Source organism: Nerophis ophidion, linkage group LG06 (genome assembly GCF_033978795.1).
Source record: "Nerophis ophidion isolate RoL-2023_Sa linkage group LG06, RoL_Noph_v1.0, whole genome shotgun sequence".
NCBI lineage: Eukaryota > Metazoa > Chordata > Actinopteri > Syngnathiformes > Syngnathidae > Nerophis > Nerophis ophidion.
In genome coordinates this window covers 28,079,522-28,106,450 of record NC_084616.1, presented here as the reverse complement: position 1 = coordinate 28,106,450, position 26,929 = coordinate 28,079,522, and the positions used below count along the sequence as shown (strand labels likewise).

The 26,929-nt window shown below is 39.1% G+C and overlaps 1 protein-coding gene across 4 annotated transcripts in view; it reads right to left on the bottom strand.

The window, feature by feature from the left end:
* The window catches only part of scube3 (signal peptide, CUB domain, EGF-like 3), a 269,267-nt gene that overhangs the window by 22,044 nt on the left and 220,294 nt on the right, over positions 1–26,929 (bottom strand). For all 4 annotated transcript variants that reach the window (XM_061903267.1, XM_061903268.1, XM_061903269.1 and 1 more), the window contains 2 exons: positions 23,761–23,883; positions 7,560–7,676 (listed from right to left, as the gene is read on the bottom strand). In XM_061903267.1, the coding sequence (XP_061759251.1) occupies positions 7,560–7,676; positions 23,761–23,883 (240 nt within the window). The remainder of the gene's footprint in view (positions 1–7,559; positions 7,677–23,760; positions 23,884–26,929) is intronic.

The following is a 26,929-nucleotide window of genomic DNA, read 5'->3' as shown; positions in this document are numbered from 1 at the left end:
TATGTGGCCTGCCAAATCTTTTTAAGTGGCCCACCAGATTATTTTATGTGGTGCACCACTTCATTTTCTGTAGACCACCATCACATTTAATGTTGTCTGCCACGTGTTTTAATGTGGCCGTTCATGGCTCCCCACTAATGTTATGTATTTCACCATGTCATTTATGTGGCCTGCCATATTAATTAAAAGTGGCCCACAACATTATTTAATGTGGTCAAACATAATTTATGTGGTCTGCAAAAGGCTAGAAATTAAAAAATAAAAAAGTACTTTCTGGCTAAAAGTATTTATTCTTACAATTTTAATAGAAACAGTATGCCCAGGCAATTGCATTGTGTTCTTCACCTGTAAAACTTTGGTTATCTAAAAAGAACACTAATCATCTTGACTTACGATTTCAAAGCAAGTTATCTGTAAAAAAAAAAAAATAGATTATAAAAGTTGCTTTTGCAAAGGGTGTCGTACGGCTATTATCCGTTTATATTAATATATCCCATCCATCCATTTCCTACCGCTTATTCCCTTTGGGCTCGCGGGGGGGGCTGGTGCCTATCTCAGCTACAATCGGGCGGAAGGCGGGGTACACCGTGGACAAGTCGCCACCTCATTGCAGGGCCAACACAGATAGACAGACAACATTCACTCTCACATTCACACACTAGGGCCAATTTAGTGTTGCCAATCAACCTATACCCAGGTGCATGTCTTTGGAAGTGAGAGGAAGCCGGAGTACCCGGAGGGAATGGGGAGGACATGCACACTCCACACAGAAAGATCCCGAGCCCGGGATTGGACCCAGGACTACTCAAGACCTTCAATAAAAATGAGTTTGACACCCCTGCTCAATAAAAATGAGTTTGACACCCCTGCTCTAGCCCCTGTCATAACCCTAAACCAGACATGGATGGAATATGCTCTATTGTTGCCACTTTCAAATTCACAATAAAAACGTCACAATAAGGAAGAGTAGTGTTTGAAAAAAAAAAAACTAAACATCCCTTCAAACGCTACACGCATTAAAATGCATCAAAGGAGAAGGTGGTTAAGCAAGAGAGGGAAATGTATGAAGGCTGCAGACAAGTAAAGACGCAGATAATGTTCATAATTGATGATGCTGACTGCTGATATGAAATCTTCCTTCTTGTCTCATTCAATCATTCACCCTGCATAAAATGTGTCTGTATGCCTCTTTAGTCCCTGAAGAGGATGATGACCTCATCAAGTGTTGAAGTGTGGCTGTGAAACATTGTGAGCAATTCTTACTGCTTTTATTCTCTTCGATACTTGAAATACAATCAAACCCCCGTAGGCCTTTCCTCTTTGCATGCACACATACACAAGTCCAGAGGAATGAAGACGGAACAAAACAAATACAAAAAATAAGACAAATTGGGATTCTGAATCAATACCTGCACCTTAGTAGACTTCATGGAAATGTGGCCATTTTTAAGTCTCCATTGAATGTTTGAGTTTTGACAAATTTATGGATTATTACAATCTGATGTCATAACATAAAGGGGGGAATTCTTCCATAAGACTTTCTAACAGTTTCCAAATGAACGTTAATAAATGCACACTCACGTTTGTTCGCACCACAGGAATGCCTCTGTGCCGAGGCCAAAGCTACTTGTATGAAACCGGGAACATTTAGAAAAAACATTTGAGGAGGTATGAAGTCACAACATCTCAGAGTGTATTTTCTTTGCAGATAAGTGAGCAGATTGTTTTGCAAGCCGAGGAAGAGAGAATGGCTGCATGAACTCTAACTGTGGAAGAATGCTGACAGGTCTCGGCACAGAACTCGACGGCAGGTCAGCGACCTGATTGGGTTTGTTGAGTGGGAAGCTATTGTTAAACACTGAGCCCGGCTCCCGGGATTGTTCGGCGGCTATATTTGGGGTTGAGGGAGCAGACCAGGGGCAACCTACCCTTAGTTATGAGCGGCGAGTGAGGAAGTACGGTGGGGAGTGCCATAAATCCCCAGGGTTATCTAATAGTTCCGACAGCGGCAATGAAAAGCCCACCAAAGTCATTTATCACCGGTGCTCTCAACAATTGTAGCAAATCGTTTATGTCGGACCGTCTTTTCTCCTCTCAGCGGCTCGGTGTGGCCTGATCACTGTCCATCATGGGAGAAAAAGCCTTGCAAATCCAATTTGGACGCTTTTATTCTCTCAACTAACAGACATTTTAGTGTGTGCATCCACACAGAGCAAAATAGTGCATTACATTGTTACATTTTTTATTTCTATAGCTTTGTCTTTATACTTTACATACTTGAGATACAGTATTGATCCAAGCATGAGACGATAAGACGACACCTCCTTTTCAACAGCCGTTTTTTAAAAAGTTTGTTTGAAAACAAAAAAAGCATTATATCAGTTTAACATCATGTTTTCAAATTGCAAGTGAATGAGTGACTGCTGGCTAAAACAGATACCATCAATCTTAGCTGTCAAAAGTGTTTTCATAGAGGGCCACAATGCTGTAAAGGCTGCTTTTTTTTAACATAATTTAAATTATGCACACGGGTTATAACCTGTGATTAATCATGATTAATAAAAATTTAGGCGTAATACATCTGATTTAAATATATATATATGTATTTATATATACATATATATATATATATATATATATATGACAGCTCTAATATAAATTTATAATCAACTTATGATATTCAATCAATCAATTCCTTTATTGTCATTGTCATAAATAACACTTAAGTCATTCATGTCAACGAGATTTCGTTTGAGCTTTGTCCAGCGGCATAGAAACTGCATTGATGTGCAGGTTGACCATAGTTAACAGTTTAGCTTAGCATTTGTTTATGAGAACACGTATAGAGGGACGTGTTTGGAGGAAGAAGAATACTGAGTTGCATCCCAAGAACACCATACCTACTGTGAAGCATGGGGGTGGAAACATCATGCTTTGAGGCTGTTTTTCTGCTAAGGGGACAGAACGATTGATCAGTGTTAAGGAAAGAATGAATGGGGGCCATGTATCATGAGATTTTGAGCCAAAACCTCCTTCCATCAGTGAGAGCTTTGAATGGTTGACCAAATACTTATTTTCCACCATAATTTACAAATAAATTCTTAAAAATTCCTACAATGTGAATTCCTGGATTTAGGTACACAATTGAAGTGTACCTATGATGAAAATTACAGACCTCTGTCAACATTTTAAGTGGGAGAACTTGCACAATCGGTGGCTGACTAAATACTCTTTTGCCCCACTGTAATTGGACAATCTTAATTAGTTTCAAGCAACGTTATCGTCAAACATTTAAAGCTATATTAACTATATGTAACATTTACAACATTTTTTTTCATACATAAATTGCATATTCATACGGGAGAAAAAAATCCTTAAACTCTACAAAAGCCTAGTGCTCCCCTCTGCTATGTTTTAATTTAAATCACAAGTTCTAAATAATTTGCTCATGATTTGAGACACTTTTTGGATCAGTTTTCTCTGTCATGGCTGTATCTCAGCAGGTCTGTTATATAGTGTCACTTGTTGATATACACGTATTGATATTTCATGCAAAAATAACTCATACTCATTGTCGAGGGGGTAAAACTGTCATATATATCAGGTCAGTATGATATAGTATTTAGAGAATGAGGCACTATTTGCATTTGCTTTGCTACGATGCTTAATTTTCACCAAATTTGTACTAAACATACACTGTAAAAGAAGTGAACTAACATATCATATTCTTTACATGAATACAATATTCTATTAATGAAAGCCTAAAACTGAAGAGAAATTGGGATTAAATGTATGTCTTTGCCATGTTTAGAGAGTATTATGGTACAAAACTTTGTGTGTTGCTGCAAGGGCCTGCACGTGCAAGTACAGAGGGACCTCAATTTGTGAATTTAATGGGTTCTTGAACATGGTTCGCAAACCGAAAAGTTTATATAGTGCATCAGAGTTTCCCATAAGAAGCAACGTAAACATGAATAATTGGTTCTAGCCTCGACAAGTCCATATTTTCAAACCAACATAATAAGTAATGGCTCAAAAATCGGTTATTAACCCAAACAACATTACACCAAGCTTAAATATCAACACGCATGCACGCACGCACGCACGCACTCACACACACACACACACACACACACACACACACACACACACACACACACACACACACACACACACACACACACACACACACACACACACACACACACACACACGTCTCACTGGTGCACTGCAAAACGTTAACCGCTATGTTGCTACAATAAAAAACGAGAAAAGGAAAAATATTTTACCTTGTGTATTTGTGGCATTGTTGAACATTGGGAGTGATAAACGTAGTCACTGCTAGCACTAGCACTATCTAGCATTGTAAGGCCAATTTCATCAGCTTGTGTTCAGGTAGTGCCTTCTCCTTTGCTGTAATAAAAGTCCGTTGTGGCATCTTTTTCGGTCTCATCACAATTAAAGATTTAAAGCCGACCTAGCTTATAAAACTCGAAATTAAGGTGCCACAACCCCAGGCTAACCAGCTAAAATGCTAGCTCAAAGCGGTTGTCCAACAACCCAAAGCTATACAGCGAGACTGTGAGAGTTAAGACACATTTAAAGGGTTTCTGATCACAGAAAGTGATATCTAAGCTCTGACCGGCACAAAGTTTGAAAATTGTGGAAATAAACACGTCAGAAGTGCAGCTTGCTGTCGAAAACCTTCGAAATGGTCGAAAAACGTATATATAGGATATGATGTCATCAAAATGACAGCCCCAGATGGCTTCAGGCAGCATGCAAAATGAATAATTAAATGAAGCATTTGTCCGCCAAGAAATGATTCGCACACAGAGGCATATTTGGCGCGATGTAAACGTTCATAAACCGAAAAGGTCGCAATAGAGGCTTTAGTAAATCGAGGTTCTACAGTAGTGAAGTGAATTATATTTATATAGTGCTTTTCTCTAGTGACTCAAAGCGCTTTACGTAGTGTAACCCAAAATCAAATTTACATTTAAGCCAGTGTGGGTGGGCACTGGGAGCAGGTGGGTAAAGTGTCTTGTCCAAGGACACAGCGGAAATGACTAGGATGGCGAAAGCGGGAATCGAACCTGAAACCCTCAAGTTGCTGGACGGCCACTCTACCAACCGAGCTATGCCGCCCCCTGTACCTACTGTAGGCGCATGAGCATTGCTGTTGTTGGTTTACATAACATTTTACTCTGGAGAACGCTGAGGATACTCAAAGGGACGCCAAAGCGGCCTGATATGCTTCAGCAGGCCATCCGCCGACTGCCAGGCAGCCCTGACACATCCACGCCTGAAACATTCACACTTCCCTCCATACGACAGTACCTCCACAGTGCAATGATGTCTTAGACCTTGAAGTCACGCAGTCTAACACTTTTTTAAAACCATGTTGTAGTCCATTAACTGCAGCACAAATCACCTACGCTTTACATGGCTGCCAAGTGTAACGCAACTTCTCAGATTGATTTCCTGCCTTCCGGGCAGCCACCTGTTTCTGCTCATTTCAGTCTTTCTGGAAATCTACTTGCAGAGACTCAAACTAGCTGGGTAATCCATCACACCAAGCATTTGGTTACATTTTGTCTTAAGATGCGGTTGTATGCCGGGATGTTTCCATGTTGATATTCTCAATGTGGTGACATTCAGATGAATGAGTTGGATGCTGTAACGATTGTACACCCTGAACGTGTAGAAAAAAACTAATCCTGTTTATTTGTTGGTTTGGAACTTTTAAAACTGGAGACTTTCTTACAAGCATCTCATTACAAAGCATGTCTTTTTTATTTGAAGAACAACAAACAGTTTACAGTTGTGATCAAAATGATTCAACCCCCACACAATTTTGGTGTTTTAACAAGTTGGACATTTATTCCGTGATTTGTTATACTCATATCAAATAAAGATGTGTCAAATAGACAAATGCAACTTAAATTGTAACACTGTATTTTACAAAATACCAAAAAAGGACATTTTTCTTAATATGTCATTGAAAAAATTATTCAACCCCCTAGTTACACGCATCTTTAGTACTTAGTAGAACACCCTTTGGCAGTAATTACATCCTTCAAACGTGACACATAACCGGACACAAGCTTCTTGCAACGATCTACAGGTATTTTAGCCCATTCCTCTTGGGCAAAGGCCTACAGTTCATTCATATTCTTGGGCTTGCGTGCTGCAACTGCCTTCTTCAAGTCCCACCACAGCTTTTCTATAGGATTTAGGTCTGGCGACTGTGAAGGCCCCTCCAGAGTCTTCCAGCCCTTCTTCTGCAACCACTCTGATGTTGATTTGGAGGTATTCTTGGGATTGTTGTCCTGTTGGAAGGTCCAACGTCTCCCAAGCCTCAGCTTCGTCACTGACTTCATGACATTTGCAGATAATATATCCTGGTAGGAAATAGAATTCATAATGCCTTGAACGCGCTGGAGATTACCGGTACCTGAGGCAGAGAAACAGCCCCAGAGCATGATTGACACCCCACCATGCTTAACAGTAGGAAAGGTGTTCTTCTCTTTGTAAGGTTCATTTTTTTCTCCTCCAGACATAACGTTGATTCATAGGCCCAAAGAGTTCCAGTTTTGTCTCATCACTCCATGGAGAAGTTTCCCAAAATCTTTGGGGTTTGTCCAGTTGATTTTTGGCATACTAGAGTCTATTTTTCTTGTGCCTGGTAGTCAGAAGTGGGGTGCGCCTGGGAGTTCTGGCATGGAGGCCTTCATCTCGTAGTGCGCGCCTTATTGTCTGGGACGTAACCTGCGTTTCCCCCTCACCACTGTATGCGTCAAATACCGGACAGCAGTTGCACACGGCATTTTCTTTCTACCACGCCCAAGTAGTGTTTCCACTGTGCCTTTAAACTTGCGAATTATGCTCCCAACTGTGTCTCTTGGAATGTGTAATGTCTTTGCTATTTTCTTATATCCATATCCTTTCTTATGAAGAGAAATTACCTCCTCTCTTGACTTTTTTGACCACTCCCTGGACTTCACCATGTTGCAAATACACCATTGACCATCTACAAGAAGCTGAGCGTCACAGTCTTTTTCAATTGTTGCTCGTTATGGTTTTAATTACATCTACAGGTGTTTTCAACACCTGATTGAAAAGACCTTATTCAAATTCTGTTCTTAAGAGTTTTGATCTTCAAGGGGTCGAATAATTTTGTCAATGAGATGTAAAGATAAATGACACTCTTTGGTATGTTACAAAATATAATGTTGTAATTCAAGTTGCATTTGTCTATTTAATGCATCTTTGTTTGATATGACTATAAACAAAATACGGAACAAATGCCCTACTTGCTAAAACACCAAAATTGTGTGGGGGTTAAATACTTTTGATCACAACTGTATATAAAGGACAACCAAGACATCTGGCAACCCTTTACCTTGTTACCTTTCAACCTTACACCTTCTTACATGAATCCGTCAATTCTTCCTGTTCAATAGTAACTGGGCGTTACCAAAGAGGTGTCGGAAAAGAGAAAGAAGTGTGATGGACTGGGGATTTACACGAGGAGCCAATAGAGGAGGCTGGCTCACCTCCGCAGTGCGCCAGGCCGTAGAGGACGTAGCCCTTGTGACAAAGGCACTGGAAGCTTCCTGCAGAGTTGACACAGAAATGGTCGCAGGCACGGTCAAAGGAGCACTCGTCGATGTCTGCACAAGATGGAAACAGAAATGTCATCGTCAATCATGAACCACAAATCGCGGCATCCGGCCCACTTTTCCTGGCTGCCTACCTTATTTGTCATGTAGTTCAATGGGTTGAATAACATGTCATGACAACAACAAACAAAGACAAAAAACACATTTGGTCCTGCGATTGACTTCCAGCAGTCACAATGATTTTTCCTTTTGATGAATTTTCTAAGTATACTTTTGGAAAAGGCGACCAGCCCCAGCAGCAGTCAGCTGACAATAGGTGCCAAAGTGCTTTTTCTTTCTTCTTTCGAAAAAAACCTCTCAATCAATTTCTGTTCTCTAAAATATACCATAAATGCCCAGAGATTGCTTGCCACCCCCATAATGTGAAGTCACTGTGAGTGACAGTTGTTACACAATCAATTGTGTAGCGTTTTGAATGCTTTGCAGAGGCTTTGCTCCTGTGATGTTGGACACTTTTCTATGTCAGTCACTTGGGGCTCAAGGATATATAAAAAGCTCTATTAAAAAGCTTATGATACCATCAAAGTTATGAGGCTGTCCTGGCTGCCAGCAATCGGATGGGGCCAAGATTTTACAGCAATCGGGGTTTCAATGAAATGCCAAGTTATCTTAAAGATATCTTAAAAATATATTAAACCCGATCTTGCAAAGTGTCGTAAATTGAGCACCCTAGCTATGGAATGTGTAGAACCTTGTTTGGTACTTAAATCGTAACGGCCTTTTTTTTAAATGTTGCCTATCAATCACAATCATTATGAAAGAGATGACGATGCATACATTTTTAATTTTGATGCATTTTAAATAATAAATAAACATAACTAAATGTCTGCTTACAGCAGAGTCAATGGGAGCTCCACTATTTTGCCCATAAAATACAATAAATAACCATTCAAAAGCCTCCAACAATACTTAATTTACATTTCATAGCTTCAATATAAACACGTCTTATTGATATTGTTATTATAAGCGCTAACGTAGACAAACTATTTATAGCGGCGACATGATAACTTCCGTGTGTCCCTATCATCAAGTGGTCTGCTGCTTCCTCACTTCCCTGCTTCCTATATGTTCATTGTAGATAATAAATCATGCATTTCACCTGCACAGAAGTAGTCTGAGTAGGTATTCCAACAAGTTAATACACTTTGACAACCATTTAAAACCCGAAAATGACCAGGACAACACAAAATGAAGCTTGGTACCCCCCACCCTCCAACCCCATTTCTTTGTGAGAATTATGAGACAATTCTTCACCTAAATGGGAATGTCTGAACATCCTAGCAGTAGGTATCCTAATGATAGCAGACATTGTACAGTAAGTGATGTTTAATTATGTTTGTTGGCTGTCATAAAGTCTGCAGTGAGTAATAAACAGTGATTAAGGAAAAAAAAGCCTAACCCTGTAATGCGTTATTGAAATGAATGCAGCTCATTTGCTTAAAATTAGCAAACTACGTAAATATTAAATGTTATTATAAATGTTCCCGTTACTAAATAACTTATATACTTACAACATGTATATTAAACCACAATGGAGCTGTTTATATAAAGGCCTAGTAAGCGAAATTGTGCGGCAAACTTTTGATCACATTTTTTTACTATTTATAATGCAAAAAAAAACAAAAACAAAAAAAAACATTGTCATGTGTCTCATAATGATTGTGAATGGTAGGCAAGATTTCCAAAAAAGTGCAGTTCCCCTTTAAAGCAAATGCATCACTAAAGGACAGTAGAACCACGTTACTTTTCCCAATCAGAAAGTTAATGACAGTAAAGAACAAATGAATGTTACAATGAAATATAATTAAATAAAAGCATAATATATCGCTATCTTATTTTTACATATTTTGTATAGGGGTGAACACATACAATAGTGGAAACATCCATAAATGTTAGATGATTTGGATTTCCAAGTAATACATTAGTGCTCTATAAAAGGGTTATAGGAGTTACAAGAAACAAGTTGAATGATCTAAACTTGGTTCATGATTCTTAGAGACATAGAATGTAAAACAGGACTATTCCACTGGCGGCCTGGGAGCTAAAGTTCGGCACAGGAATGAAACCACACATGGGAGAGACTAACATTTTTGCCGTGAATTAGACATAATACAACACAGGAACACTGCTGTGTTCCTGTGTTGTATAGAAAACATACTGGCAGGTATTTGTGTGAGGGGGAAAGAAGCATGAAAAATGGCAATAAATGAATGTCTGTACTTTATATGAAATTTTAAGGCAAACGTAGTCCTTCCTGTTCCGCCACACATTTCCCTTGTCAAATGAATGTTCTAAATTTATTTTCTAATTATTTTATTTTTTTGCATCCAAAATAACTCTAAATTTTGTCCAAAATATGCATCTAATTTAAGTTTTAAGTAAAATAATATAAAATTCTGCTTAAGCCCCAATGTTGGCTATAGAGAACATACAAATCCTTTATTTATTGAGTCAAAGATACTGAAATTTCACGACACAGTGGCTTTGCAAAAAGCTAAAATTTTGCACAAAGCAAAATATAACCTGCTACACAAGAATATACAACAACTCTCCTCAAAAAAAGAGGAGAAATATAATCTTAGAGAAAAATGTACAAACCCCGTTTCCATATGAGTTGGGAAATTGTGTTAGATGTAAATATAAACGGAATACAATGATTTGCAAATAATTTTCAACCCATATTCAGTTGAATATGCTGTAAAGACAACATATTTGATGTTAAAACTGATAAACTTTTTTTTTTTTTTTTTTTTGCAAATAATCATTAACTTTAGAATTTGATGCCAAAACACGTGACAAAGAAGTTGGGAAAGGTGGCAATAAATACTGAAAAAGTTGAGGAATGCTCATCAAACACTTATTTGGAACATCCCACAGGTGTGCAGGCTAATTGGGATCAGGTGGGTGCCATGATTGGGTATAAAAGCAGCTTCCATGAAATGCTAAGTCATTCACAAACAAGGGTGGGGCGAGTTTCCCCAATTTGTAAGCAAATTGTTGAAAAGTTTTAGAACAACATTTCTCAACGAGCTATTGCAAGGAATTTAGGGATTCTACCATCTACGGTCCGTAATATCATCAAAAGGTTCAGAGAATCTGGAGAAATCACTGCACGTAAGCAATGATATTACAGACTTTTGATCCCTCAGGCGGTACTGCATCAAAAACCGACATCAGCGTGTAAAGGATATTACCACATGGGCTCAGGAACACTTCATAAAACCACTGTCAGTAACTACAGTTGGTCGCTACATCTGTAAGTGCAAGTTAAAACTCTACTATGCAAAGCGAAAGCCATTTATCAACAACACAAAAGAACGCCGCCGGCTTCGCTGGGCCCAAGCTCAGCTAAGATGGACTGATGTAAAGTGGAAAAGTGTTCTGAGGTCTGACGAGTCCACATTTCAAATATATTTGGAAACTGTGGACGTGGTGTCCTCCGGAACAAAGAGGAAAATAACCATCCGGATTTTTATAGGAGCAAAGTTCAAAAGCCAGCATCTGTGATGGTATGGGTGTGTGTATTAGTGCCCAAGGCATGGGTAACTTACACATCTGTGAAGGCATCATTAATGCTGAATGGTCCATACAGGTTTTGGAGCAACATATGTTGTCATCTAAGCAACGTTATTATGGACGCCCCTGCTTATTTCAGCAAAACAATGCCAAGCCACGTGTTACAACAGCGTGGCTTCGTAGTAAAAGAGTGCGGGTACTTTCCTGGCCCGCCTGCAGTCCAGACCTGCCTCGCATCAAAAATGTGTGGCGCATTATGAAGCGTAAAAAACAACAACAAGACCCCGGACTGTTGAACGACTGAAGCTGTGACGTCTAGGTGGCATTGTGGCGTGTGTTTGCGTTCTCATGGTGCAGCGGAGATGGAACACAGCGTAAAGGTAGGAATGATGATTTATTTCTGACTACAAAAACAAGCTAATAACAGAAACACTTGCATAAGGCACCATAGACACACCAACAGAACTTAGCATAGGAGCTAGAATGAACAGAAAGTGCTAGTATCTAAACTAGGCACAAGGAAATAAACAAAATAGCCTGGAAGCTAATCGAATAACAAAAGTACTTTACCACAATGCGGGAATGAGACGTCATCTGTTGCGTGAGGCAAACTATAGTCCGAAAACGAAAGGCAAACAAAGACAGGCATATATAGGGGCAGAAATCATCAGGGGCAGGTGCGAGTGATCAAAAACCAGAAACAGGTGACACTAAATGCGTAACTAGGCAACCGAAACAAACCAGGAAGTGCAACCGGGAACTAAAGATGTCAAATACAAAACAGGCTGTGATAAAAAAACAGAAACAAAACCAGAATATGACATGGTCCAAGACTTGGACCAAGACAGAAGCTCTACATGAAACAAGAATGGTAAAGAATTCCACTTTCAAAGCTTCAACAAATAGTTTCCTCAGTTCCCAAACGTTTATTGAGTGTTGTTCAAAGAAAAGATGATGTAACACAGTGGTGAACATGCCCTTTCCCAATTACTTTGGCAAATTTTAAGTTAATTATTATTTGCAAAAAAAAAAAAAAAGTTTATGAGTTTCAACATCAAATATCTTGTCTTTGTAGTGCATTCAACTGAATATGGGTTGAAAATGATTTGCAAATCATTGTATTCCATTTATATTTACATCTAACACAATTTCCAAACTCATATGGAAACAGGGTTTGTAATTTAAAACATTTGTATGCATGTAAAACACTAAAGACGTTCAGTATATCTGTGTGTGTGATTAAATTATGGAATGGATTAAGCAAAGCAATCAAACAATGTACTAATATGATCCACTTCAAGAAACTCTTCAAACCTAAAGTGTTTACAAAGGACAAAAAAGAAGAACCATGATAAACATTCGGAATTTATTTCATCCATACATTATTTCATTCTCAAAATAATCTTACTTATGTCATCATTTGAAATATAACTCACTTCACCAGTAAATATTTATTTATTTATTTTTGTTGTGATTACTTATGGGGTATATTGTGAATACATTGAGAACAGGAAGTTAACAAAAGTTTTAGCAACTGTTATGTAAAAAACAAGGGTTAGGATTAAATAGGGTCTGCTTCTTCCTACTCCTTTTTGAACATGTTGAAAAGAGAAACTGGGAATTGTGATGTATCATGTTGTATGCTTGCATGTTCCAAATAAATTCAAACTCAACTCAACTCAACTCAATTTAGCAGTGAGCGTCAATCCACTGTCTGTCCGCTCCCATCATTAAGACATATACTTTAGATTAGCAATAGATATCTGGCCATCTGAAAAGAATCAAGAAAAAAAGATATGGACTGAATGTCTATGAAAGTTTTAGTCACTTCAATCAGATGCTCATGTGGGGTCAGAAGTCACAGGGCCCGACAGACAATCTTTATTCTTGTTCGATGCCAGATGGTTATAGGTTAGGATTTTCAAGTTCTTTCACACCAAACTCATCTAAGTTGAGTATACTTTGTGAGCGACACAGAAAAGGCCCTTATATTACTGTTTTGTTACGATTTCCACAAAGTTAAAGGCATATAATCATCCAATTGTCTTGTCATGTGAAATCTTTTGATTTTAGAAGAAAAACTAAGTGATCTATAGCGAAACCTCTGTTTCATCAATTAATCGCTTATCTTTAAAGGGCAGAACAATAAATACTGAAAGTTTGAGGAGATGACTTGACACCTGTGCTCAACTAGGGTCAGGCTCTTTATGTTACTCTTATTGATCTTTTGAATCAGTACTAAACACAGAATAAAACAAATTATGACCCATGATGGGATTTAAGCTTTCTGACTGAATATATTCTCAAAAGGTGTTGCAATCGAGGACGACTGAAGTCAGTGCACAAGTTATCATTATTTTGTTTATGCTGCTGAGTATATGTTCTATCTGTGACTCCGCGAACCCTTATTTATCAGTCAGCTAAGGTGAAGTATGCAGGACGTGGGCAGGGCAGCATCAGGAGTGCATGGAATGAGGACACGGAATGTATCATTCTTTTAGTGTAGCCAAAAATAATCAGTCGATTTGTATAAACTATTGCGGTTTATCCATCTATACTTAGAAGTAGGCGTAAAGCAAAAATGTTACTTTAAGTAAGACCTCTATTGTAGCCATCCTGTGTGGAGCAATCATTGGGTGTGAGGAATGTGTCCCGGACTGCCCTCACATGGATTAGAAGGGAGACGCAGACGAGACGTAGGAGGGCGTTAACGGGTGGAGGAATGCTGGCAGCGGTTCAACAGACATGCCCCATCCTGATATATGGGCCACGGTCCACAGACAACCAGGAAACACCATGACTGTTTAAACCAAGATAACTTTAGAATTCAGTTTACACATCTCAACACCCCACCGGGACACTAAACAGCTATTTAAATGTATTTGATGTCACGAAGGGCTCATCATCCACTGACAGCAGGTCACACTCAGTGTGCAAAAAACTCAATATTCTTTGCTCACTTATCTATGGAGTTTGTAAATCAGGTCAGTACTGTATTTCTATCCTTTGTCTTAGCTTATTTTTTATAAATGCAGAATGACACTGTGGTGCACTTTTTTGAAAGTGCACCACAGTGGCAACTGAGTAAAATTCTTAGAAGAGATTACTCAGATTTGCTCTGATTCTGATGAGATAGAAATCGGTCCGAGGTAGGTATCAATATAACTTACTTGTAGAGACAAAACAAGGACAAACCAATAATAATTTTGGGTTTGCACAAAAAAAACAGCACTTTGTTTTCCATCCTTGGATGGATGTTTTCACAGTCACCTCTGCAAGTTTACAAGGCCTTGAACCAAATTAGACATGAAGTAGTGACTTAAGCAGACAAAGAGCTACAGGGCCTGATTTACTAAAAGTTTGCCTGTGTTAAAACACGCGCACATTTTTATAGTATAGCTGAACTATGAAACTTGTGCATGGAGAATTGTATCTCTTAAATGAGCAAAATCAATCCATTTAATGTGTTTGCCTTGATGCTACAGTACTGGGAGGAGGAGATGCAAATGTAAGGAAAATTTCCGGACAATGAGTCACTACTTTTTTCCCTCGCTTAGAATCCTGTGCTTTATATACAGAGATGCTAAATTTTTCCTCAATACATCAAACCAATAAAATTGCCATGTTATGAACCATTAAAATTGTTGACATTAAATCAAACACAATCCTTCATTAGGCCATTTTGTGTGTTGCGGACTCACCCTTGTCATGGAGAAGATGGAACGAAATGCACACACTCAAAGCCGAATACGATTGATCCGGCCATTATAAAAGGAATGAAATGGAAATCAACCACTACCAAGAATGGGTATTAATGACACTTTTCAGGTTCCAATTCTACCTTCGATTCTGCTTAATAATTTGGTTCTTTATTGAGTCTCTTATTAATTGTTTTTTGGGAAAAAAAAGGTGGATTAGCACCAACTTTGTTTAGTTTGGATGTATGATTTATTACATAATATATATAGGTTGATTGGCAACAAAAAAAATTGGCCCTAGTGTGTGAATGTGAGTGTGAATGTTGTCCGTCTATCTGTGTTGGCCCTGCGATGAGGTGATGACTTGTCCAGGGTGTACATCGCCTTCCACCCGATTGTAGCTGAGATAGGCACCAGCGCCCCCCGCGACCCCAAAGGGAATAAGCGGTAGCAAATGGATGGATGGATATATATATATGTATATAGATATATATATATATACACATGGGAAATGGATGGATGGATGGATGGATATATAAATATATATATATATATATATATATATATATATATATATATATATATATATATATAAAGTAATAAATCTTCTTCCGTACAATTTAACCCAATAAAACACATGTGGAAATTACCCAAGAATGTAACAGTTACATTAACAAGTTACTTAAACTGTCTTGTTTATGGGTTTGAACTGTACTGTTATCTCCTTAGAAAATATATATTTTGGGGCAGCAATACTTGGTTTCCTGTGTGAACTCTGAACGTGAGCATAATATAGGAGGTGGTGTGTGTAACAAGTGAGAGGACAAGTTTTAGCCATGAAAGTTATAGATGCTCGAAACTGCCGTATATGACATTAAAAATAAATCCTGCATGCTGCAAGGAAAAGTGGTGTCATCATTCCTTGGCATGAAATCTGTGAACTTGTTGAGTTGCTTGCCGACTCACCAAGAAACTAAAGAGGTCAATACGCCGCTAACTACGGTTCGGGTCTGAAGATACTGGCCATTGTTAAAGGGGAACATTATCAGCAGACCTATGTAAGCGTCAATATATACCTTGATGTTGCAGAAAAAAGACCATATATTTTTTTAACCGATTTTCGAACTCTAAAAGGGTGAAACGATTTAAACGCCTTTCAATTGTTCGCCTGTCGGAGCAATGACTTTTCACCCGTGACGTCACAACATGAAGCGACCCGCCATTTTCTCAAACACATTACACACACCAAGTCAAATCAGCTCTGTTATTTTCCGCTTTTTCGACTGTTTTCCGGTACCTTGGAGACATTATGCCTCGTCGGTGTGTTGTCGGAGGGTGTAACAACACTAACAGAGACGGATTCAAGTTGCAACAGTGGTCAAAAGATGCGAAAGTCCCTCGTTTGTTCTGCACACTATATCGACGACAGCTACAGCTATGCTACGACAGAGATGGCACAGAGATTGCAAGAATGTGTGGATATCCTGCGACAATCAAAGCAGATGCATTTCCAACGATAAAGTCAACGAAATCACAAAGGTGAGTTTTGTTGGTGTTATTGACTTATGTGGAGTGTGCTAATCAGACATTTTTGGTCACGGCATGACTGCAAACTAATCGATGCTAACATGCTATTTAGGCTAGCTCTATGTACATATTGCATCATTATGCGTCATTTTTATTTTTGCATACAGCCTTTCCCTCCACCCACATTTAATGCCAAACAAACACATACCAATCGTTGGTTAGAAGGCGATCGCCGAATTCGTCCGCGCTTCCTCCCAAGGAAGCTTCTGTTTTTTCTTTAATTTCGTTTTCGGTACCTGCCTCCACACTCCAACCATCCGTTTCAATGCATGCGTAATCTGTAGAATCGCTTACGGCGCTGAAATCTGAGTCTGAATCCGAGCTACTATGCTATACCTTTCTGTGCTATCAGCCATGTTTGTTTCTGGTGGCTTTACGCAGTGACGTCACAGGACAATAGACGGGTGGATATAGGGATGCTGTAAATCAGGCACTTTGAAGCCGTTTTTCGGGATATTGCGTGATGGGTAAAATTTTGAGAAAAACTTTGAAAAATAAAATAAGCCACTGGGAACTGATTTTTATTGGTTTTAACCCTTCAGAAATTGTGATAATGTTCCCCTTTAAAAAGGTAACAATGGGAAAGACTGAGAGAAACGCTCATTGAAGGAAAACAGGTAACCTTTCTCTGACTAAAATTGAACATTCACCGACTGAAAATCAGCAGCATCCATTGTGGCAAATGGGTGCAAGCGTTTGACCACAAACTTAGTCACTACTTGGTGACATTCGTAGTCATAATCTGTCTCTTGTCATGCTCATCTAAATGACTACGCATTCATTATAATTTATAAGGTGGTAGCAGCGTTGACATGATAGATGGTGTTGGTACCTGTTGTTGCTGTTCTAGCCTTACTACTGCTGGGATTTGATCGAAGCGGTTCAAAAACACAACATTCATTTACAGTTCGAATGTTCAAAAAAATCGATCATCATAATTCCGTGCTAAGAGGGCACAGCTTGTAGGTTCAATGTGCACAACTGAATAGCTTAGTTGCTCAGACAGTAATGTGTTTAAAGAAGTTTAGATTGGGATATGTTGTTTTTAATAGGGAAAGACATGTCTCTTGCCTTCTTGCTAGCATTCAAGCCAGCAGGCTGGCACCTGTAAATCCGCCGGGGCCCAATAGTTTATAAAAGTGTAGTTTTTGGTTTTTAGATCATTTAGATGTATTTAATTGCATTATTACCATTTATCGTTACATACCTACAACATATTCTTGTTTCCCGGTGAAAAAGTTAAACACTGTGTCTTTGTAGTTGTAATCCTGATTGGACCCCTGCCGTGATTTACCCCCGCTTCTCTCCTGCATGCTACTTTGATTGGATAGATTCCTAACTTATTCCATTCACCTGAAGACAAAAATAAATATGATTGGACTTCGAAGGTGCCTTTATTTTCGTCTCGTTTTTATTCGTCGACTAATTTGTCACTTATTTCAGTCATTGTTTTTTCCAGCGTGCATTTGTTTTGAGTCATTATTGTCCTATTTCAGTTGGGGGGAAATAGGTTGCTGACGATAACTAAGACAAACATTTTCAGTCAACAAACACTGGATTAAAGAATAGCGTGTCCTGGGGTTTTTCCACTCTGCGTGAGGCAAAACACAGCTCAATGGTTCCAGCCTGCTTGTCTCTTTTTTCGACCAGATGTTGTTGAGGTGGCTTGATTTATCCAAGAATGAGTGCTTTTAGCATCTAAACAGTAATTTTCCAACACCTGTGTGTCACCACATGAGACATTTGTGTTTGTGATCTCAGCGCCTTAATAGACATTTGCAGCCAAACTATATAGTCTGATTTCAAGTACAAATAAGGAATAATTGTTGTTTTTGTTTGTTTGCTACCGGTCTCCCCCCTTAGTTGTCTAGTGTGTTTACTTGTCAACCATTGCCATGAATAGGGTTGCAAAATTCCGGGAATATTCAAAGTTGGAAACTTTCCATGGGAGTTAACGGGAATATATGGGAATTAACGGGAATTGATGTGAAATTAATGGGAAAAAACATTGAATGCAATATGCTAGATATTGCAGCATGATTATTAGCTAAAAAAACCTGATTTAATACAAATGCAATAGATTTCCAACCCTTCACCGTGCATTCCTCCGTCACGTGTACAGTGCATTTTTCCATCACAAGCACAGATCATTCCCAGCATGTTACACAGTACAGCAGGGCTATTGAGGCCACACTAGTATTTAAACCCAAGAACTTCATTCGGCCAGGTAAGTTTTGATGATAGTACTGGGGTAAATATATTTGATCTATAGTATTTAAGTTTAATATAGGTGTAATTGCTTGTTACTTTATGACTGTTGACTATTCAAGCAGACTTCCACTCAAGCTAGCTAGCTTTTCCTGTACTTGTTAAATGATTTTGGGGCCAATATCTCTAGCTAGCTAGGTTCCACAGGATGCCACCCAAACGCCTCCCTAGGGAGGTATTTAGGGCACGCCCGACCGGTATGAGACCACGGGGGAAGACCAAGGACATGTTGGGAAGACTATGTCTCCCGGCTGGCCTGGGAACGCCTCAGGATCCCCCGGGAAGAGCTGGACGAAGTGGCTGGGGAAAGGAAAGTTTAGGCTTCCCTCTTTAAGCTGCTGCCCTCACGACCCGACCTCGGATAAGCGGAAGAAGATGGACGGATGGATGGATGGCACCAGTCTCATAATAAAGCCAAACTATTTCTCCGTTAGCCGTGATGCTAATTTTCTCTATGTTAAATCCCATTAATTTATGCTAACAATGCTAACTATCCAAAATTACCTTTTTTGTGATCTGTAAAGTTCAACCAGCAAATACAAAATAAAAACGTTTCCTCTGCCTTCTGTTCTGTTCGCCATTCTTTTGTCATACAAGAATGTAGGTTATAGTTTGATTTAGCATGCTGATTGAGTGTTCATTTATTCATGTAGCCTATTTCTATTAATTTTTCCATCAGTAAAATATGTTTAAAGACTACTCCAAATGTTTAGCTGAATATGTATATCGGTGTGTGGCATTGCATTAGTGTTTTACAAGAATAAATAAATGGGCTTCACGGTGGAAGAGGGGTTAGTGCGTCTGCCTCACAATACGAAGTTCCTGCAGTCCTGGGTTCAAATCCAGGCTCGGGATCTTTCTGTGTGGAGTTTGCATGTTCTCCCCGTGAATGCGTGGGTTCCCTCCGGGTACTCCGGCTTCCTCCCACCTCCAAAGTCATGCACCTGGGGATAGGTTGATTGGCAATACTAAATTGGCCCTAGTGTGTGAATATGAGTGTGAATGTTGTCTGTCTATCTGTGTTGGCCCTGCGATGAGGTGGCGACTTGTCCAGGGTGTACCCTGCCTTCCGCCCGATTGTAGCTGAGATAGGCGCCAGCGCCCCCCGCGACCCCGAAAGGGAATAAGCGGTAGAAAATGGATGGATGGATGGAAGAATAAATAAATAGAAACAGAATAATGCCACGTACACCATCTGATGTGTGGAGACATTTCACCCCAACCAATATAGGCGGAAAGGCTGTGTACAATTGCAAATACAGTGCAACGTGCTACGTCAGAAATGCCCAAAAAGATGCAGCAGCATATAGACAAGTGCCCAATAATATATAATTATTGTAATTCCCCATTCATTCCGATATATTCCCATTAATCCCCATGGACAGTGTCCAACTTTGTATAAGCAAAAAATGGTCAATATTTCCAAACTGCCTGAGCTTAACTTCACTTAAAGGCCTACTGAAACCCACTACTACCCACCACGCAGTCTGATAGTTTATACATCAATGATGAAATATTAACATTGCAACACATGCCAATACGGCTTTTTTAGTTTACTAAATTACAATTTTAAATTTCCCGGGAGTTTCGTCTTAGAAACGTCGTGTAACGATGACGTGTACGCGTGACGTCACAGGGTTTTAGGAAGTGTGAGCGCTGCGCACACACACAGCTAAAAGTCGTCTGCTTTAACGGCCTAATTACACAGTATTTTGGACATCTGTGTTGCTGAATCTTTTGCAATTTGTTCAATTAATATTGGAGAAGTCACAGTAGAAAGATGGAGTTGTGGGAAGCTTTATCCTCTAGCCACACAAACACACGGTGTTTCCTTGTTTAAAATTCCCGGGGATGAAAATTTACTATGGATCAGAGCGCGGTCAAGCAGACATGGATCCAGACCAAATGTCAACCAACAGGTTTCGGTGAGAAAATTCTGGTTAAAAAGTCAGTTCTTACCGGATAAAAGCTGAGCTTGTGCCATCCATAGCTGCCGTCGACTTGCCTGAGACACTGCGCGTCAACACCCGGCCGTGGACACATCATTCCGACTATCAGGTAATATTAAATTCACTAAAACACTAGCAACACAATAGAAAGATAAAGGATTTCCCAGAATTATCCTAGTAAATGTCTTTAAAAACATCGGAATATGTCCCAATGCTATCGCGCTTTTTTTTTTAACTCGTTTTTTTTTTTTTTTTTCGTAGTCCGTCGCTATCAATATCCTCAAACACGAATATTTCATCCTCGCTCAACATAATGGGGAAATTGTCGTTTTCTCGGTGTGAATAATTGTTTTTGTTGGAGACTCCCATTAAAATCAATGTGAATATACGAGGAGCCATCAACATGTGACGTCATCGTCTGCGACTTACGGTAAAGGTGAGGCTTTTTCAGGAAGTACCAAAATGGGCAAACTTTATCGTCGATCTTCTCTACTAAATCCTTTCAGCAAAAATATGGCAATATCGTGAAATGATCAAGTATGACACATAGAATGGACCTGCTATTCTCGTTTAAATAGGAAAATCTCATTTCAGTAGGCCTTTAAACTTTCCACTCCTTTGCAACCCTCGCTATGAATAGAAATGATTAGCTTGTTAACCTACAAAAAACGTGCTGAGGTTAAAAAAGCATAGCCAATGAATGTATGTTTTTAAACTAAACTTTTAATATTATACAAGCAATGCAAACAACTTGCAGCAATGTAAATTATAGAAATAAATTAACCCATATTATCAGGAAAAGTAAGCGCAACTATTATTCTGAACTATTACAAGCATCGCAGGGGGATTGTAGGAGAACATGGAACGTGTTGAATACTGTTCTCAACAAGGGATATAAGGCCACTGTTGTCCCAGATACAGGGTCAAATAGGGCTGATCTTGCAAATATTTTTTACACCTTTTTTGCTTCCATTGGGGAAAACCTATCAAGTAAAATAAGTCAACCTCCAGGGTATTCCTTTAAATAATTTTTATCAGGCAGCTACCCTAGTTCCTTTTTCATGGAGCCAACTGACATTAATGAGCTTTATACGATCATTATGGACCTAGAGTCATCATATACAGCTGGAGTGGACGGGATATGTAGCAAAATCTTGAAAGCCATAATAAATGTAATCACAAATCCTCTTTGTCACTGTATAAACCTGTCACTTAGTACTAGTATTGTACCCAAAATGTCCAACGTGGCAAAAGTAATCCCAATTTTAAATCAGGTGATAAAAATAATATGAACAATTATAGGCCAATTTCAATTCAACCAACATTTTCAAAAATATTTGAGAAAGTGGTCTATAACCGACTAAATGGCTTTCTAGAAAAACTAAATATCCTTGTCCCTTCCCAATATGGTTTTCGTAAAAAAAAGCACCACCTGTATGGCTATACTGGACCTCTTGGAAAAGGTCAATGACTGTATTGAAGAAGGAAAATGTGGTATTGGCATTTTTTTGGATGTCTCCAAGGCCTTTGACACAATAGACTTTGAGATCTTATTGTACAAGCTATATCACTATGGTGTCAGAGGTGTACCTCTTGATTGGTTCCATTCTTACCTTTACGGAAGGCAACAATGTGTATCCGTCAATGATCACAACTCACCCTGTATGACCATAAATCATGGGGTTCCCCAGGGATCCATTTTGGGGCCTCTCCTTTTTATCCTATACATAAATGATTTCGTAAACTCCTCCGAATCTTTTCATAAAATAATTTTTGCTGATGATACAAATTTGTCTACCTCACACAGGAGCCTACATGATCTACAAGAAACTGTCAATTCAGAGCTTGTGAAATTGGATTCCTGGTTCAAATGCAATAAGCTCTCACTTAATGTAAATAAAACAAATGTTATTCTATTTAGTTCTAATAAAAACCGGACAAATACTGAGCACTGCCATATCAACATCAATGGGCAGGAAATACAGAGAGTATACTCCAAAAAATTCCTGGGGGTCATCATTGACGAATACCTCAATTTCAAATGTCACATTAGCCATCTGTTAAACAAAATATCCAAATATGTTGGCCTGTTCTTTCACCTTCGTCATTATCTTCCTCTTTATGCTCTACTTACCTTATACAAAACTCTCTTTGAACCACATCTAAACTACTGTAATATCATCTGGTGTAACACCTTCCCTACCTACCTTCACAAATTAGAATCCATGCAAAAGAAAATTATACGGGCCCTGTCATGGTCCAAGTTTAATGCCCCCACTCGTCATCTATTTCATAAATATCATCTCTTACGACTGACAGAGTTCAATATTTATCAAAATGCTTGTTTAACCTATCAAGTCATTTACAGGCTGAATCTTAAGCTCTGTAGCTTGGTTCCTATCTACCATCCCCAGCATGCCCACAACACTTGTAACTTAGATCTGATAACAGGTAAACATCGTCTACTGGCTTGTACCGCTCACAGTGTTGTATGCAGGGGACCAAAGATTTGGAACCAGCTTAATGAGAGACTCAAGATGCTGTATCCATTCTCCAACTTCAAAAAGAAACTGAAAACTTACCTATTAACCACCTATCTCTAATGCCTCATGTGGGGTAGTCTACTGTTGGGTTTTGCATGGTTGTATGAATGTATGTATGTATGTGTATGCTTGCTTTGGTACTACTATCTTGTGTTTATTATATAGCGTTGTTGTGGTTTTGTTTTTGTTTGTTGTTGTTGTGCTTGCTACCATGTTTCATCTTTCCATATATATACTGTCCTCTGGACCACCTGTCAAAAGCTTCTTTTAACTTATTTGGGGGACCCTTTCATGTACCTGCATCTTTAAATGATGACATTTCACCACTACTGTAATTGTTATATGGTATTGTGAATAAACTTGAAAGTTGTGTTAGCATGACACTATTGCTTACTCAAGAAGAAAGGGCTGGTCCACCAATAGTATAGACAAACAAGTAGATTGGGTAGATTTGGGCCCATTATTTTTAAGTACACCTGTTATGAAAGGTGCATGCTCCAGGTGGGACACTTACCTTGACATGTTCTTTCATTGGTCAGCAGCTTGTATCCTTTCTTGCAGCTGCACTCAAAGCTACCCACTGTGTTCCGACACACGTGGTCGCAGCCCCCGTTGTTGAGACGGCACTCGTCAATGTCTGCGACAGAGAACAACATCATCAACAGGAGAGTCAAACACAATCATTGGACAAAGGCCTAATGAGAGATTTATGTAATCCTTTGAAGTAAGTTTTAACCTCTGTACCTTGTCATTCATTTTGTGAGATTGAGGTAGCACAAATATGTGTCTCCTGTTTTGGGTGCAAAGGTTGTATAATTGGCTGTCTAATGTTAGCAAAATCACAAAGACCAATAAAATTATAGAATGACCAAATTTATTTTCTATCTAGTTTTTGGGATCCACTAAAAAGCGTCTGGCTTGGATTTCTCTTGAGTCTCTGTCTGCATGTATCTACTAATTTAACTTAAATAACAAACGCAATCACCAAGCGATACCTGAGTCCACATGCATTGTTCCACTGTGTTTCTGTTTAACGTCCATCGTCCTGCAGGTTATGATCGCTTCATCATAGCAATTGTCATTCTGAATGACAATCATTTGACAAACGTTGCCAGAAATGATAATATCCCCACTGATTGGTCGATATTACTAAGTTTGTGTCCATGTTAATCGTTACTGTCTCAACCCGACTTCCAAGCCATTGCCATAAAAATGAAAAGTTATTGTTGGATATAGTGACAAAGCACAACATTTGAATTGAAAGTCCAAGGCCATTAATGCATCTGCGTTGAATGCTATTCTTCACTTACATTTACTGTATATCTGTCATCCGGGTCTAAGCAGAAAGTCCCCAAGCTCAACTCAGCATGCACAAGGCTTTAATAGGATACAGCCAAGCCTCCAAATCCTCATTAGCCATCTCCTTCCGATTAGTAAGGGTTTTATATTCAAAGTAGGACTAGGCGATATATCGAATATACTCGATACATCGCGGGTTTGTCTCTGTGCGATATAGAAAATGACTGTATCGTGATATTCTAGTTTACGTTCTCACACAGTTGCTTGTAGCTGCAGGCATTACACTTCAGCCGTATTTCACTCTTTCTTGTCTCTCCTCACAGAGATGTAAAACAAGCGAACCTTCTTACATACGTCACATACAGCAGAGAGGTAGCGAATCTGGTAACAAATGAAGGAATAATTAATTCCCAAGAAAAACAGCAGGGGGTCCATCGTCTGGCGGTGGTTTGGCTCCAAGCGGAAATATGTTGAACAAACAACCGTAATATGTCAAGTATGCGGCAAAAGCGTTGCTACAAAAAGTAACAGCTCTACTAATGTAGCATCATTTGAAAAGTCACCCACTGGAGATCGAAGAGTGCTTTAAACTTTGCATGTCAACATCTCCGTTCGGTGCCGAAGCAACCGTTTCCACATCAACACCCTATGAAAAAATAGACAACAACAGAAGGAGATAAAGTTCGCAGTAAACTACCACATAGATAAGGATATACACTATTTGATTTCCTATTATGTAGCTAATTTTTATTTGGCAGTTATTGCGAATGCAACTGAGATAGGCTCCAGCGAATCCCTGCGACCCCGAAAGGATGGATGGATTAAATATTTTGTGTGACATCATGCACAAAGGTGCACTTTATTTGTTTTAAACTATTGTAGTGGCGTTCCGTACAAAAAGTGCACTTTAATTTAGTGTTGTTTTGATATGTCATCTTAGTGACATCATGCACAAAAGAGCACTGTTAGCTTGTTTTAAAATGTCACTGACAATCTTGCACTTTCTGTTTTGGAAAAGACATGAATGTTTGTGCCACTGCTTGATAACTGTTTAATAAAAACAGTTTTGGTCAATTGACTTACCGTATTTTTCAGACTATAAGACGAAGTTTTTTTCATAGTTTGGCCAGGGGTGCGAGTTATACTCAGGAGCGACGTATGTGTGAAATTATTGACACATTAGCATAAAATATCAAATAATATCAGAAACGCCGTTTCCACATGAGTTGGGAAATTGTGTTAGATGTGAATTTAAACGGAATACAATGATTTGCAAATAATTTTCAACCCATATTCAGTGGAATATGCTACAACGACAACATATTTGATGTTCAAACTGATAAACTTTTTTTGTTTTGCAAATATTCATTAACTTTAGAATTTGATGCCAGCAACACGTGACAAAGAAGTTGGGAAAGGTGGCAATAAATACTGAAAAAGTTGAGGAATGCTCATCAAAAACTTATCTGGAACATCCCACAGGTGTGCAGGCTAATTAGGAACAGGTGGGTGCCATAAAAGCAGCTTCCATGAATTGCTCAGTGATTCACAAACAAGGATGGGGCGAGGGTCACCACTTTGTAAGCAAATTGTTGAAAAGTTTTAGAACAACATTTCTCAACGAGCTATTGTAAGGAATTTAGGAATTTTACCATCTACGGTCCGTAAAATCATCAAAAGGTTCAGAGAATCTGGAGAAATCACTGCATGTAAGTAATGATATTACAGACCTTTGAGCCCTCAGGCGGTACTGCATCAATAACCGACATCAGTGTGTAAAGGATATCACCACATGGGCTCAGTAACACTTCATAAAACCACTGTCAGTAACTACAGTTGGTCGCTCCATCTGGAAGTGCAAGTTAAAACTCTACTATGCAAAGCCAAACCCATTTATCAACAATATCCTCAAACGCCGCCGGCTTGGCCAGGCCCGAGCTCACCTAAGATGGACTGATGCAAAGTGGAAAAGTGTTCTGTGGTCTGACGATTCCACATTTCAAATTATATTTGGAAACTGTGGATGTGGCGTCCTCCGGAACAAAGAGTAAAATAACCATCCGGATTGTTATAGAAGCAAAGTTCAAAAGCTAGCATCTGTGATGGTATGGGGGTGTATTAGTGCCCAAGGCATGGGTAACTTACACATCTGTGAAGGCACCATTAATGCTGAAAGGTACATACAGGTTTTGGAGCAACATATGTTGTCATCCAAGCAACGTTATCATGGACGCCCCTGCTTATTTCAGCAAGACAATGCCAAGCCACGTTTTACAACACTGTGGCTTCGTAGTAAAAGAGTGCGGGTACTTTCCTGGCCCGTCTGCAGTCCAGACCTGTCTCCCATCAAAAATGTGTGGCGCATTATGAAGCGTAAAATACGC